The sequence below is a fragment of the Eschrichtius robustus genome, chromosome 4, assembly GCF_028021215.1.
Source record: "Eschrichtius robustus isolate mEscRob2 chromosome 4, mEscRob2.pri, whole genome shotgun sequence".
Taxonomy (NCBI): domain Eukaryota; kingdom Metazoa; phylum Chordata; class Mammalia; order Artiodactyla; family Eschrichtiidae; genus Eschrichtius; species Eschrichtius robustus.
Window position 1 is genome coordinate 13,990,348 of NC_090827.1, and position 13,889 is coordinate 14,004,236.

The 13,889-nt window shown below is 32.7% G+C and overlaps 1 protein-coding gene across 2 annotated transcripts in view; it reads left to right on the forward strand.

Moving 5' to 3' along the window:
• The window catches only part of GRID2 (glutamate ionotropic receptor delta type subunit 2), a 1,411,147-nt gene that overhangs the window by 859,761 nt on the left and 537,497 nt on the right, over positions 1-13,889 (forward strand). For both annotated transcript variants that reach the window (XM_068542054.1, XM_068542055.1), the window contains 2 exons: positions 2,365-2,418; positions 9,923-10,096. In XM_068542054.1, coding sequence (XP_068398155.1) covers positions 2,365-2,418; positions 9,923-10,096 — 228 coding nt within the window. The remainder of the gene's footprint in view (positions 1-2,364; positions 2,419-9,922; positions 10,097-13,889) is intronic.

Below are 13,889 nucleotides of genomic sequence, written 5' to 3' on the forward strand. Positions count from 1 at the left end.
TCTCTAGTTGCGGCGAGCGGGGGCTACTCTTAGCTGTGGTGCGCAGGCTTCTCATTGCGGTGGCTTCTCTTGTTGCAGAGCACGGGCTCTAGGCACTTGGGCTTCAGTAGTTGTGGCCCACGGGCTCTAGAGCACAGGCTCAGTAGCTGTGGCGCACGGGCTTAGTTGCTCCGCGGCATCTGGGATCTTCCCGGACCAGGGCTCGAACCCGTGTCCACTGCCTTGGCAGGCGGATTCTTAACCACTGCGCCACCAGGGAAACTCATATTTTAGTATTCGTGAGTAAAACCAAAGGCAAGAGTAAGAGATTGTTTCCCTGCCAACCCTAAGTAAAGGAGGGTGGTATAGTTAGTAGAATCATGGCCTCAGACGAAATATTTGCCTTTCTCCTTTGCTGAAACACAAGATTGAGCCTACACCTATGGAGTGTTTCATCCTTTTGCCTGAAAGCTTATTTCAAGGCAGAGAATGTGAAAGATGAATAAATTTTATGGTCTAGACAAACTATCAGTGTTACCATTGTAACTCTTAACTTCCACTTATTTCATAAATGCTGTTGCACAAAACAACTTTTCACTTAAAAAGTTCCACAGGTTGATGCAGAATTCTCATAGACTAAATTTTGCTTAATCTTGCCACATGATACAGATTATCTAAATGGGGACAATTTAAGCTAAATTGAGTCGTCTCGTCACTCTACTGCTATATTGCTTCAGAAGTACTTTCAACCTATATCTTAGCTTTCACTTCTCTTTTCTCTGAATTCTTCCTATTTCCGTATTTCAGTCATACGTTTTTTCCCTCATATATATATATTTCTTTCTTTTTTATCCATAGAACTATTTTCCCTATATCTGAGTCTCCAGTTTGTATTCCTTTAAATTCTTATGGAGGTGCCATTTGGTTTTTAATGCTTTTTATTGCTAATAAATTACTGATGGTTTGTCTAAGATTATTTAAGAAAAATAATTATAAAATTAGAAATAAGGGATGCCATTACTGGTTTGAAGTGATTTTTTTTAGCTAAAACTGAAAACTGCCATGGGTCATATTTTCTACATTGTTTCATCTAAAGGTTGAACATGCATATATTTTTTAAAAAAAGATAATAATTGTATAACAAAAAAAGATAACGTGTCCTCACTTCTATGATAATATGTTATCTATGCACCTTAGTAAGGTCATAAGAATCTATCTGATGTATATGGAAATAGTTTAAAATTTATACCAAAATTTTAAAAAATATTCTGCAAATAAGTATATACTTTGAGAAAGTATTGAATCGCACAGGTGTATTTCCTATTGTGTTTCTCGTGATTCAATGAATCTTTCAGTAGGCATTTCTCAGTAGGACAAAGACTAATGCCCAAAAGTAATTCACACTTTATAACAATTCCTTGCTAGTTTTTAGAAAGCATCTTCACTTAAAACTCAAGCTTTTGGTATTATGGCTGAAAATAACACAGTAATCTCTTATAAAACAGTCTAACCTAACATATATCTATATGTTCCATGACATGAATCATAAGAACATGTCTTAGAATATGTACGATAAAATTGGATAGAATGGAAACTTTGATACAAAAGCTACCTCTGTACACACACATACACGCACACACGTGGACATGCACCTGTACAAGGGTTGCTTTTTTTGGCCTAAGCTAAGGATCATTTAGAATCAATTTATCCAAAGTTATTCAGTCAGGATTGCTACCTATATATAGTTTATTTTTCTTTTACATAAGTTTTCTTTCTGTTCATATTATTAGCAAAACTACTGAAATTACCCACCTATAACTTGTGCTAATATAATGTCCATTACTTTTAGTCTTTACATTCAGATAATTTTATGATTGGATCTCCTTAGAATACACATACACAAAACTTTTCAGAACATAGAGCATTTTACTTTGTTAAGACAATGACAAACGTATACACAGGGAAGTAGCAGATAAAAATGTTAAGTTAGAGCCAGATTATGGAAGGATATGTACTTAGATATTTATTAGGTGGATTATAGAAGTTCATCAAAGTTTATTTGGACTAGGAAATGTGTTTGGAACTCTACTCTCGGTTGAATCACTAAACATTATTATTTATATTATTTTTCAGTTGAAACCTTTGTTTTTCTGGGGTTTTAATTCATTATACTTTCAAACTTAATTAGAACGTCTACAATGCACTTACAAGATGAACACAAATGCTTCGACCATGTTTTACTCTAACGGTTTTCCATCTTCAGTTGAGTAACAAAGACCTTTCTAACCTGTGATACATTTTTGCCATTTGCCAAGTATATCTATTTAGTTTGGTTTGTTTTTCACAATTAATGCTGACTGATGGCTGGCTTGTTTTCTATTCCAGGTTGTGGAGACAAATTTGGTTGCTTTTGACTGTCACTGGATCATTATAAATGAGGTAAAGCCAACTAAACCTTACTGTCAACTCTGGGTCCTGTTTTCACATGTATAGTCACAGCATCTCCTACGGCCTTGAATTTCTAACAGAAAACAGAACACAAAGTAAACTTTCAGCTTACTGAATGGAGGCTGTTAAGTAAAAATAGAATAAGGAGTTTTTGAAAATTATAAAGGGCTTTGTACGAATAAAATAAATGGAGAACGTCTTCCCCACTGAATATCTTTCAGTCTTTTCCGTTGGCACACACTGCCTACATCAGGAGATCATCTTTATAAAAAGTACAGTTCTTCTTTGTAAGCAAAGTGAATTCCTCCCAGTGGAGGGCTTGTGTTCCATTTGTGTTTTACTGTTGTTTCTAGAACTTTTGTACCCCACCCCCTTACAAGTGGATTAAATAGTTCAGCACATGAATATGAATAAACAAGGGCAGATTGTTTTTCTTCTCATAAAGAAATATAACTGTTTTACAATTCACCAACTTGTCAAATTCCTTGTGAAAGTTTTTTTTTTTTTTCTTCTGTAAGGACAGTGCATAAGATTAAAAGTACAGTATTGCAACATGAGAGCTTAGTGAAATACGTTGTTCCATTAACACCTGCCAATCAGAGTTGGAGAGGACAATGAGCACATCAGTCTGGGACAAATAATGAGATCAACAAGATCTAGTATTCAACGTATCTATTACTTATGAATAAAAATAATGTGTTATTTATCAACAGATACCAAATATTGAATTATAGAATAATAAGTTTTGTCTCAGGAACAAAGTAGCATTTTGGGCAAGAATTCTGGTTTTGCAGTCAGCAAGATAGGTTCAATCCTGGCTATGAAATTGGTTAACTGTGTTACTATGGATATATAATATAATCATCCTGTGCCTCAGGTTTTATTTTGTTTGTACGGTATGTATAATAACATTTACTTTACAAGCTCATAATGAAAAGTAAGTGAAATATTATCTAATGCTCTTAACACGGTGCCTGACAAATGACACTCAATAAATGGTACTGCAGTAATGATCAGAGCACATTAAAGTTCACAGATCACTTTCTCACACATTATTTTGTTGAATACTAAATAGTATTATGAAGTGTTGAGGGAATGGGGTCCACAGAGGGTATATGACTTGCCTCTCCTTACACAGAAAAATAAAAATGATTCTTAGTTTCAAGTTGTTTCTCCTACACCACACTTCATTGATGGAATTTTAGCTCCCTTGATGGTTCTTTTTAGTTCAGTTTAAAGTCACTGGAAACATCTTACAAGCCTGTTTTCAGTCTGACAAACTTTAGGTCTACATGATTTGTCAGTGTATTTCTTATGTCAAATTAAGCTGTGTTTTTCTGAGATCCTGACAGATAATGTGTATATGTGAGATCTGCTTTTCAATGAAGTTTTTAAGTCAATCTAAAATGACTAAACATCAGGACAGAGTAAAGGGAAAAGGGAAACTTAACAAACCTTCATAATAACTTTTCAAATTCGGTAATTTCATCTCTATTTTTCTGCAAACAATCTGAGGTTCAAATAAATTAAGCAGCTTGTAAAATGTTACACAACTATGAAGAGGTGATAATGGGATTTACAAGTCTTTTCTAGTCTAAAGCTTTGGTTGTTGTTGCTTTGTTTTCTTTTTTGATAATTTTCCTTATAGGTTATATTTTTGAAATTTCTGCTACCTGAATTTCAATCTTATAGGAGCCATTATTCTATTACTTTTTGTCTTTAGCTTATTATTTTCTAGATTACTATTTTTTGAAATAGAGAATCTTCCTAGTTCCTTGTTTTTATCTCACACCCACCTTCTGATGGGGAAGAGACCACACAGATTTTCTGATATAAAACAAACTGGAGCCATTTTACTTGTTTATGTCAATATTGATGACTGGGGGAAAAAGTGATCTCTTGCCTCCTTAGAGACATGGATTAATCAAACCAATTAATACTTATAATTGATAAATGGAAATGCCCATTCCTTTCTATTCTTTGGTAAGATTGCAGAAGGGACCCCTGAATTAATTTTCTTTTTCCATATTCAACTTAACTTCTAAAGTTATACTTGAATCTTAAAAGTGTGAACCGAGGTAGAGAGAGCTTTCCAGAACACCTTCCCAGAGCTTCCCAGATAAATGGTATTTATCTTTTCCCTGCAATCAGTGTCCATCTGTCTACTGCTTATTGGTCAATTTGTGCTGTGCAAGAAATCGCTTCTTCATATCATAAAGAGGAAGTTTGACTGAGTAGCATGTATTTCATTGATGATGTATATCATGGAAAGAATAATAGCTTCTATTTTACTATATCTTTCATAAACATTACAACTCATTTTGTTGAACTTCTCATTAAATTTTATTTTATAAAATATTAGGAGGGCAAATGGTGTCTTTAAATGAGTGTTCCATAATATGGGCCACTATATTGCAAAAAAAAATAAAAACATCCACACAAACAAAGCAATCTAACTGGCAAATAACTCAAAAATGTTAGAATTATAAGACACAGTATAGAAAACCTCAGTTCTTTTCTCCTCCTTCACATTTTAATTTCCTACTGTAAACTGTCATAACTATAACTTCACCTTTACCATTACTGAACCCCTTATCTCTTTTTTTACCCACAGCCCTCCTTACTAGTCCTGAGCAAAGATGTAATTTTAGGTGGGGCAGGTCAATACCACTTAGCCTTTGAAAAATCTTACGTTCACAGCCCACACTGTTTATATTGGTTATTTTTTTTTTTTCTAAACTGGGTTAAAACTCAGAGATCAAGCATATTTTCTGTATTTTCATCCCTAAGAAAAACCATCTGTCCATGTATCTGTGGTTAGCACTCTTACTTCCACATGATTCTATTCAGCCACCTCATTCTCTCTGAAATATGCCTCAGGAAACTTGAGTCTCGCTACCTTTATTTCATTTACAGGCCTGTTTATAATGGATGAATCACAATTTACCCGAGTTACCATAAAATAAGAAACATGGCTTTCTCGAATTTGCTAGGAAGATAATAAACTCTAAAAGGAGCAATGACAACAACAAAACCCAACAACATGCAAATGCCCATTTTGATTGAACATGGAAATCGTGAATCTCACTAGTTTGGTTTGTGTAGCTACTATTTTGTTGCTAATTTTAAAATGGGTTGCAAACATTTATTTAATCTTATTGCACCAGTAGTTTCTCAGAGAGAAACTATAAATCAAAGCTGGCATTGTGCATCATCATACAAATTGATGTCAAAACTTGAAAACAATATATTTTTTTCCCTTGCATTAAGTGTGCTATAATAATGAGAGGCTATGCTAGTTGATATGGTGTAATCAATCATATGTTAGTAGTTGATAATGGTGTTTATCTTTTCCCTGCAATCAGTTGATCCAGTACAGAACAGCCTTTCCATATAAGTACTGTCATCCCTTCAGGGTCCTGAAGGAGATGGTCTAGCACTTTATTTAAGTTTTACAAAAGTTAGAAATTCAGGTAGGAAGATATATACACTGTTTAGAGCAGCAAGAAGCATAATGCTACAGTCACCCTTGTATTCCCTGATGATACCGAACCTGACCTTTGGCATCCTGAATTCTTATTTAAATAGTTTAAGCCACTGTTCTCTGCTAATGACTGCTTAGTTCTGCAGTTAAGGAGAAGGGGGTTGTTGTTGAGCTTTGAAAAGCCTATATGTATAATGAATATTTTTTTATTTTTTTTTAGTTTAGTGATTAATTGAACTGCTCACTACTAATCTGTTAAGCGGAAAGCTGCCATTCTGCTCCCCTTCGTGCTGCTATAGTCTACAGTTGGTTTTGTTCCATATTTCATAATATTTGTATAATTATTTCACATTAATATTAAACTTTATGGAAGCATTAAAGGATCATCTTTGCTAAAGCATGAAGAATGTAAACATATCAGCAATGCAACAACAGCAATAAGCATAATCTTTTCAAATTATACCACATAGTACTCCGCTTAATATCATTACTAAAATCTGCTTTATTTATTTAGAATGGGTAAAGTTATTAAAGGACCCCAAAGTCTATACTTAAAGTTTCATGTATCTATCTTTAGAAGATGTTTTGGTGAAATCTTGCCATTCATTCAAATTTTCATTTATCAACCTTTAATGAATACCTACTATGAGCCAAGAACTTCGTTCAATGTTAAGAGATAAAAGAATGGGAAAAGGAGGAAGGGGTCCCTTCTCTGAAATAGTTTATATTATATAGATTGGCATCCAACCTAATAGATTTTGAGTCTTTCCTTCCCTAGAATTCTATTAACTTAAGCCTAAAGCTGATATCCTACAAGGATTCAGGAGCAATCCAATTCTCCTAAAAGATTTGTTCTGGGAAGTGGCTGTTTCTGGCGGAGTTGTATCCTTATCAGATATTTTCTCTTTTCTCTTCCTTGGCTCTTACACAGTTCAGAGTTTGCCCTACATTAAACTATCACAGTAAAGTGATAAGAATCTTTCCTCGGATATATTGATTTGATTCTTAATAATTTTTGATTATCCGTGTAAATTATTTTGGGGGTAAAAGACTGTATACCTTGCTCTTAAGGAAGAAAAATTGAGAAAAATTAGGTATACTAAAACATATTTGTTCATTTTTAATTGCAGTATTCTTATTTCATAAATATACTCATTCAAATCAAGAATACAAAAAGGACAAATAATTTTATAATTTACCTTCTTTAAATTATTTCAAACTCAGGAAATTTCTGTATCATTCTAAAGAGTAGCGTATTTGGGTAGTACAGGGGGCTTGGTAGAGTATGTACTGAACTGGTTCTTCATATGATTATTTTTAAAAATCAGATATTTTAACATTTTAAAAATTCAGCACATTAGAATAATGTAGATTCCAAAAGATTATATAATAGTTTCATATTTTAATAAAAGCAGTTTACTTACAGATTTATTTTTCATTTAAAAGTATCTCTTAATAGATTAAATATTCACTTGGCTTCCAGTGTTTATATAACATTGCATCTGTCACTCTTGAAATGCACCTTTTGGAATGCAGAAGTAAAGTTCTGTAAATATAAAATAGCTGTCTGATCAAGTTTTCATATCACTATCAAACTATTTTTGAGATCAGGTGTCAAAACTAAAACTGCAAGTGAATTTTTTGAGACAGACTGTCTGTTAGCTTCATTCAGAATGGCAGATTCTTTCCTCCCAGAATATTACTTTCTTTTCCCTTCCCCAAATAATAATAGGCAAAATATATTCAATTCAAATTGACATTTTCTCAAATATAGCTTAGTCGCTAAGACACCTGTGAACTTCAGCTTTTAGAACCTGTAAAAGGTAACCATCCTCTTTTGTGGGTTTAAAAATAGTCCTCTTAAAGACTTTGGCTCATGACAGATGACTTTATCATTTCTTATAGAATCATCAGACTATTAAATGCTAGAATAATATATCTTTATAGTTTTAATTCCTATCACTTATGCATATTAATCTAAATAATTCCTGTAAGGAAAAATGGATTTCCTGTGTAATTACTTCAGAGAGTGTCTCTTCTGATGACATTTATAAATTTATACTATGAATAAAGGGTATTTTGAATGAAGAGCTTGGAATCTTCTTGGTTCCTTATTTATAAATGAGAATGACAGTATCTGAATCAGAATGTAGTTTTTAGCAGAAAATTAGATAATAGATTAAGTACTTAGTATTTTGCCCAAAATATAGTAGGGTCTTAAGAAATGTAAATTTTTATTCTAATGTGCTGATTTGTAGTTCACCATGGGTGGAGCATGTAGAAATGGTGCTGTTTGACAAAATGTTGATAAGTCTTAGTATCACTAAAGAAAAAAGACCATGTATATAACACAACTTAGTCAATATTATGCGAAGAGTGGTAGAATTTTTCACTGTCTTTTTGAATGAAAATTCCCATCTGCACAATATGAAATTTTAAAAAGTGTAAAGACATTGAATAGCAATAATAATTAATTTTGAAAGTTTTCTAGTTAAATTTCAGGCTTAAAATGAAGTTGACAGACACCGTTTAATTTTATTTTGTGAGTAGATGACAGAGACTTAAAAAGTGACCTGCTTTTGCCAGACAGAAATATTGGGGGCCAGTGAAATGACACACACTAAAGAAAAAGATGGCATTTTAAACTGAGAAAAATAATTTTTTATGGTACATTAAGGATTAATTGACTGGAAATCCAGGATATTACACAGGATATAGCTGATGGCAGGTGTTACTTTATTTTTAGAGAAATCTATATTTCATAAAGATCATAAATAAAAGATGAATTTTAAAGCTAATATATGCTATAAGAAAGAATAATATGTGATTAGCCTAGTAAGGAAAGAAGAAAATTTACACTTGTAAATCATCTTTTTCTTTTTCATTATTCTGTAATAATTCTTTGACACAAAACTGAGAAATGCTCACTGTATTCCAAAATGTATCATGTGTCAAATTTTTTTATTTCCGATGCCATAAGAATCTGTTGAAACCAATAATATGTTAATTACAAAAGCTTCATTGGTTTAAAAGGTTCCAAATGGACACCATGGAGCACAAACTACCTAAGTAAAGACTGCATTAAAACTAAATTTTATTCTGATCACTCCTATTCTAATTCCAATTAGAATAATGTTCAATTAGAACAGATGTATGTTATGAAAATATTATGTTATTTTTATTACTTTTACATCCATGATTGAGTCAAATCTTAAAATTTAAGTCTGGAATTGGGAGGTAGCAGGGAGAAAGAAGTAGAAAATGCTTTTCTTTGAGTTCGGTAAATGCTTATATACAAACTAGCATTAATTTGGATAAACATCACTGTAGTTCACACTGCATTAATCAACAGAATTTTTCATCTTTATGTTAAGAACACAATTACATACTAACTTATCCATTCAGCAGTTAGTGAGCACTTTGTTTTATCTATTCTTTACCAAGAGAAATGTATGAGTTAACACCAGTAGTTCTAAGAAATAATTGGGAAAAGTCTTAAAAAATAATATCTCCTCATTCTCTCTCTACTTGTCTTATTTAAGAACCTCATTTTTCATTGCTAAGAACAATATATATTATTCCTACATTATAACTATCTTCCTAGGTAGTCAAAGTACCTTGAAATCCATTAATGAATAATTAAGTGTAATAGCAAGTTATTTGCGATGTTTTCCAATGTTTAGACAACACATTTTTCTGAAGTGTTCAACATGTTATAAACTTATTATTAATAAAATGTGTTTAAGTCAGTTGCTCCATTTGAAATTATTTAGGTATTAATTAATTATATACATAAATGCATATAGTTTAAAGCACAGACAGTGACTACAAATGAGTTGATTATTTTAATGAACATGTGTTGTTGCTTTCATTTGGATGTGGGCTAAGCATTATGCAAATGTATTACAGTAACAGAATCTCTTAGCATTTCCAGATAACAACGCATTAATAGTTTTATGTTTCTGTTACTGTATTAAAGCATTTCTAATTCTTCCATTTCTTATCTTATAGGAAATAAGTGATGTGGATGTACAGGAACTTGTAAGAAGGTCAATTGGAAGGTTAACCATCATTCGTCAGACATTTCCAGTCCCCCAGAATATAAGTCAGCGATGTTTCCGTGGCAACCATCGAATATCTTCAACGTTGTGTGATCCAAAAGATCCATTTGCTCAGAATATGGAGGTATATTCTAAGTCCCTGGATATTTCTTCAAGGATGTTTTGTTGGGCAGTTGTAGAGAGAGCTTTTCCAGTGGCATTGCACTCAGAATTGTACACATTTCCATTTTCTGAATTATTCTCCTCTTCCAGCAATTTCATAAGTCTGATGGGGAGAGTGCTCTGAATCTGTCTTTGATCATTTTGACCTCATTACAGCAAAATATCTACTTGTTTAATAAAAATATAATAAGTTAAGGTTTTTTTTCTTTTCAGCAAGTAAATCGATAGCATTTCTCATGGTGAATTTGTGATTGATACTCCTTAATGCCAAACTCCAAATTATTAAGCTAATAAATTTGCTTGCCTTTTGTGGCATAACAAGGATATAGAAGTTTATTCTTTTTTAAAGATTAATTTCCGATTGGAAGAACTTCACCAAAAAAATTTTAGAAATCCAAAAAATGCTGTAGTGTTATAAAGTTATATACAACTCAGAGGGGATATAGCTGAAACCTTTGCTATTCAGAATACAATAAAGAATTTGAGAGTAGATGAATACAATCTCTGAGCAGCAAAATAAAGAACACCAAGTCCCTGAAGCTTACTCATAAGAATGCCCTTTTAATACTCACCTGGAGCCTATTTCTTTTTCTTAAGGAAAATCCTATCAGATTTTTTTGTTTTATTTCTCTTTGCACTGGAGTTCTCAATATGTCAATCTGATGGAGGTTTAACAAAGGCAGGCGCATCAACAAGAATAGGGCTCCATAAGAAGCACTCTAGCTAGGCAAGAGACAGGAAAAGAGAAATCAAACAGATACACTAATTCAGATATCCTATCGGAGCAGGACTTTCCCTGTAAAACAACTCTGTATCATAAAGCAGTTCCTAAGAGTACCACTGTAGTATATTGCTAGTATATTAGTTAATTTTTAAACAATATCCCTGAGATATCAACAAAGATTAAAGTCATGGTCAATTTCATAGGTTAAAAAAGATGATACATTTTAGCAACCTATTCCTTCAAACTGTTTAATATCAAAAACATTTTAGTACTTAGAGATGTTTAGTTTGAAGATGTTGGGAAAATAATCCTAGGAGAACTAGTTCGTTCCCAATAATACTGGATAAATAAGTCGACTTGGCAAAACTACTTCGTTTGAAAGATAACTCCACAGCTTCCCTATTTTTAGTCAGCTTTGAATTTTTTTAGCTAAATTACCATTTATCTAACCATTTCTTCATACTTATTACCATTGTAATGAGCCATGTGTATTTACCAGGCAGCTGGCTCTGGGATCATTGCCCATAGAACTTTCCTACTAAATTTTAAGCTCTTTTAGAATAGGTTCTCTCCAGGACCAGGCATCAAAAAATCACATTAACTACTTGTCTATTTTTCTTTCCCCCATCATATCTACCATGGTGCTTTGCACCTTTGTAAATATTTGTGCATTTGAATGTAATTGATAAGAAGGCAGGGGTCAAAGTAAGCTACTCAAGCCTAAACAAGGTTTAAGTTTCATACTTCCAGTGACCCATCTTTTCATATTAATTGGTCATGAATATAATTCATGTGGAAATGATAGAATTTTAAATAGAGAAAAACATGAAAGAACTTTGATTTAGAAAATCATGAGATATTAAAGGCTGTTCCTGTCAAAAGAGGTAGTAGGAAATGTACAGATTGGGAAAGCAGAAAGTCACTATATAGTATTTTAAAGCACATTCGCCTAACAGCACAATCCTCCTGATTCAATTAATGAATTCCTTGAAATCAGGGAATAAATATTTTATTTATCTTTATATTCCCAGACCTATCTGATGAATTAAGGATGTACTGGAAGCACCACTCCTCCTGCCCTATACCTTCATCATACTCCCCTCAAACCCACAGATAGAAGAAAACAGGATGATTACTTTTTCTTTGTGCATGTATTACATTTAACGTCCCTAGTATATTTAATAGAATTTGACTAAATGTTTAATATATAAAAGGAAAACTGACAGAAACTTTTATATGTGAAGATTTATATAATGAAGTGTCTAAATGCAGGGCTCTTGAATTTAAAATGTCCCATTAAAGGAAGAACATTTGATATAGAGGCTTGCCTTGGTGCATATTTTATCTCACTGAAGTTAAAGAAAACAACAAGAAAAGCACTTATTAAAAATTTGAAGCCCCCCCTTCCAGGTTCCCTAGGAAAACAGACCTCTCAACTTGGAGTCCATAAAAACAATGCAGATAAAAATGATCACAGGCAGACTTATATCTTATCAGCAGGGTACAGTTAAAAAACAAACTCAGAAAAAAATCTATGAAAATATGATTCAAGTCAGCTCTAAAAATAGAAACCTAGCTATAAAATCACAATAATCAGTACAACAGAGGAGAAGAGGGTACAGTGAGCCCGTGTAGAGATCTCCAGGCTGTTACACATTTCAGTGTACGTAGAAAGGGGAGTAAGATTTAGAAAGAACAAAAAACATGTTTCCTCAATCTTTAAATCTGTGCCAGAAAGACTAAAATCCAGGATTAGCTGAAGTTGCAAAATAAATGTTAAAGATACCTTTTCGCTAGAAACAGAGTTTTTAGCAATATATGAAGCAAGAAGGAAGTGAACCATTTACTGCTTGGTGAAACTAATGTTAGCTTGGCTGCCAATGGAGGGAAAATAGAAATATTCAAATCCTTTTGCTTCTGTTTTCTCCATCTAGGAAAAAAAATGTCCTCAAATTGGAAAGATTAAAGTCATTAAAAGAAAAGTAAACCACTGGTTTAGAAGGAGCAGGGGTTTGGAGATGGTTCGAATATGCCTTGCTCCTCTAAAATGAAGCCTGAGAAATAATTGGTCAGAGCAGTAAATAAACCAGTAGATATGATCACAATATTGCAATTTAGGAATACTAGAGAAGTACTTGAGAAGAGAACCCAAGTACAAGACATTGGTAATTGTCCCAATTTTCAAAAGGAAGGAAAAAAGATCTGACAATCAGAGTTTAACACACTAAAATTAATATTTGGATAAACTGTAGAATATATTATTAAATATATGGTTTGGGGAACTTCCAATAAGATAATAGGACTTCCTTAAGAGCAAGCACTGCCAGACTAAGTCCTCCTTAATATTTTTTTAGATTGGGAGAATGTCATAAGTCTATTTATTGTATATTGATTTTAATGCAGTGTTTGACAAATTTCCTTATGAAATCCTTATGGGAAGACATTAAAAAGTCTAAATAAGTTGATGTCATTCAAACATTTTCACCAAAGCCTCCTAAGAACAGAAGATGGTAAACACTCTGGCTTCAGATTTTTTTAAAAGTTCAAAATGTATTAAAGTTTCATTATTATCTTTAAAAGTTATAAAACATATGAGTTTCTTTGAAATTAAAAGTAAGATTTCAAATAATTTATCAGTTAAATTACTTTGTTTTCTCTCCAAATTGATAAGCGTAGAACATGCCCCAGATGTATTCTGTAGCTTTGAGTATCTTTAATACCTACAACTTTTCACCAGAGCTTCTCTTACACTCAATTTGAGAAGTATGGAACTAGAGGAATATTCAAACCACGCTGATAAATATTCTACTCTTGAAGTGCAAGGAATTCTCTGTGGTCACCCAAAGAGTCTGTCCTTGGACCTAATATTTTCAAAATGTTTATAACTACACAAATGAAAATGAATAACGTATGCCTATCAGATCTGTAAATGGCATAAAGCTAGGAGAGAAAGCTTACATTGTGTTACATCATCAAGATTCAAGTTGTTAATATTCACTGAGTAATATGCCTAAAAATTGAAATATGACAG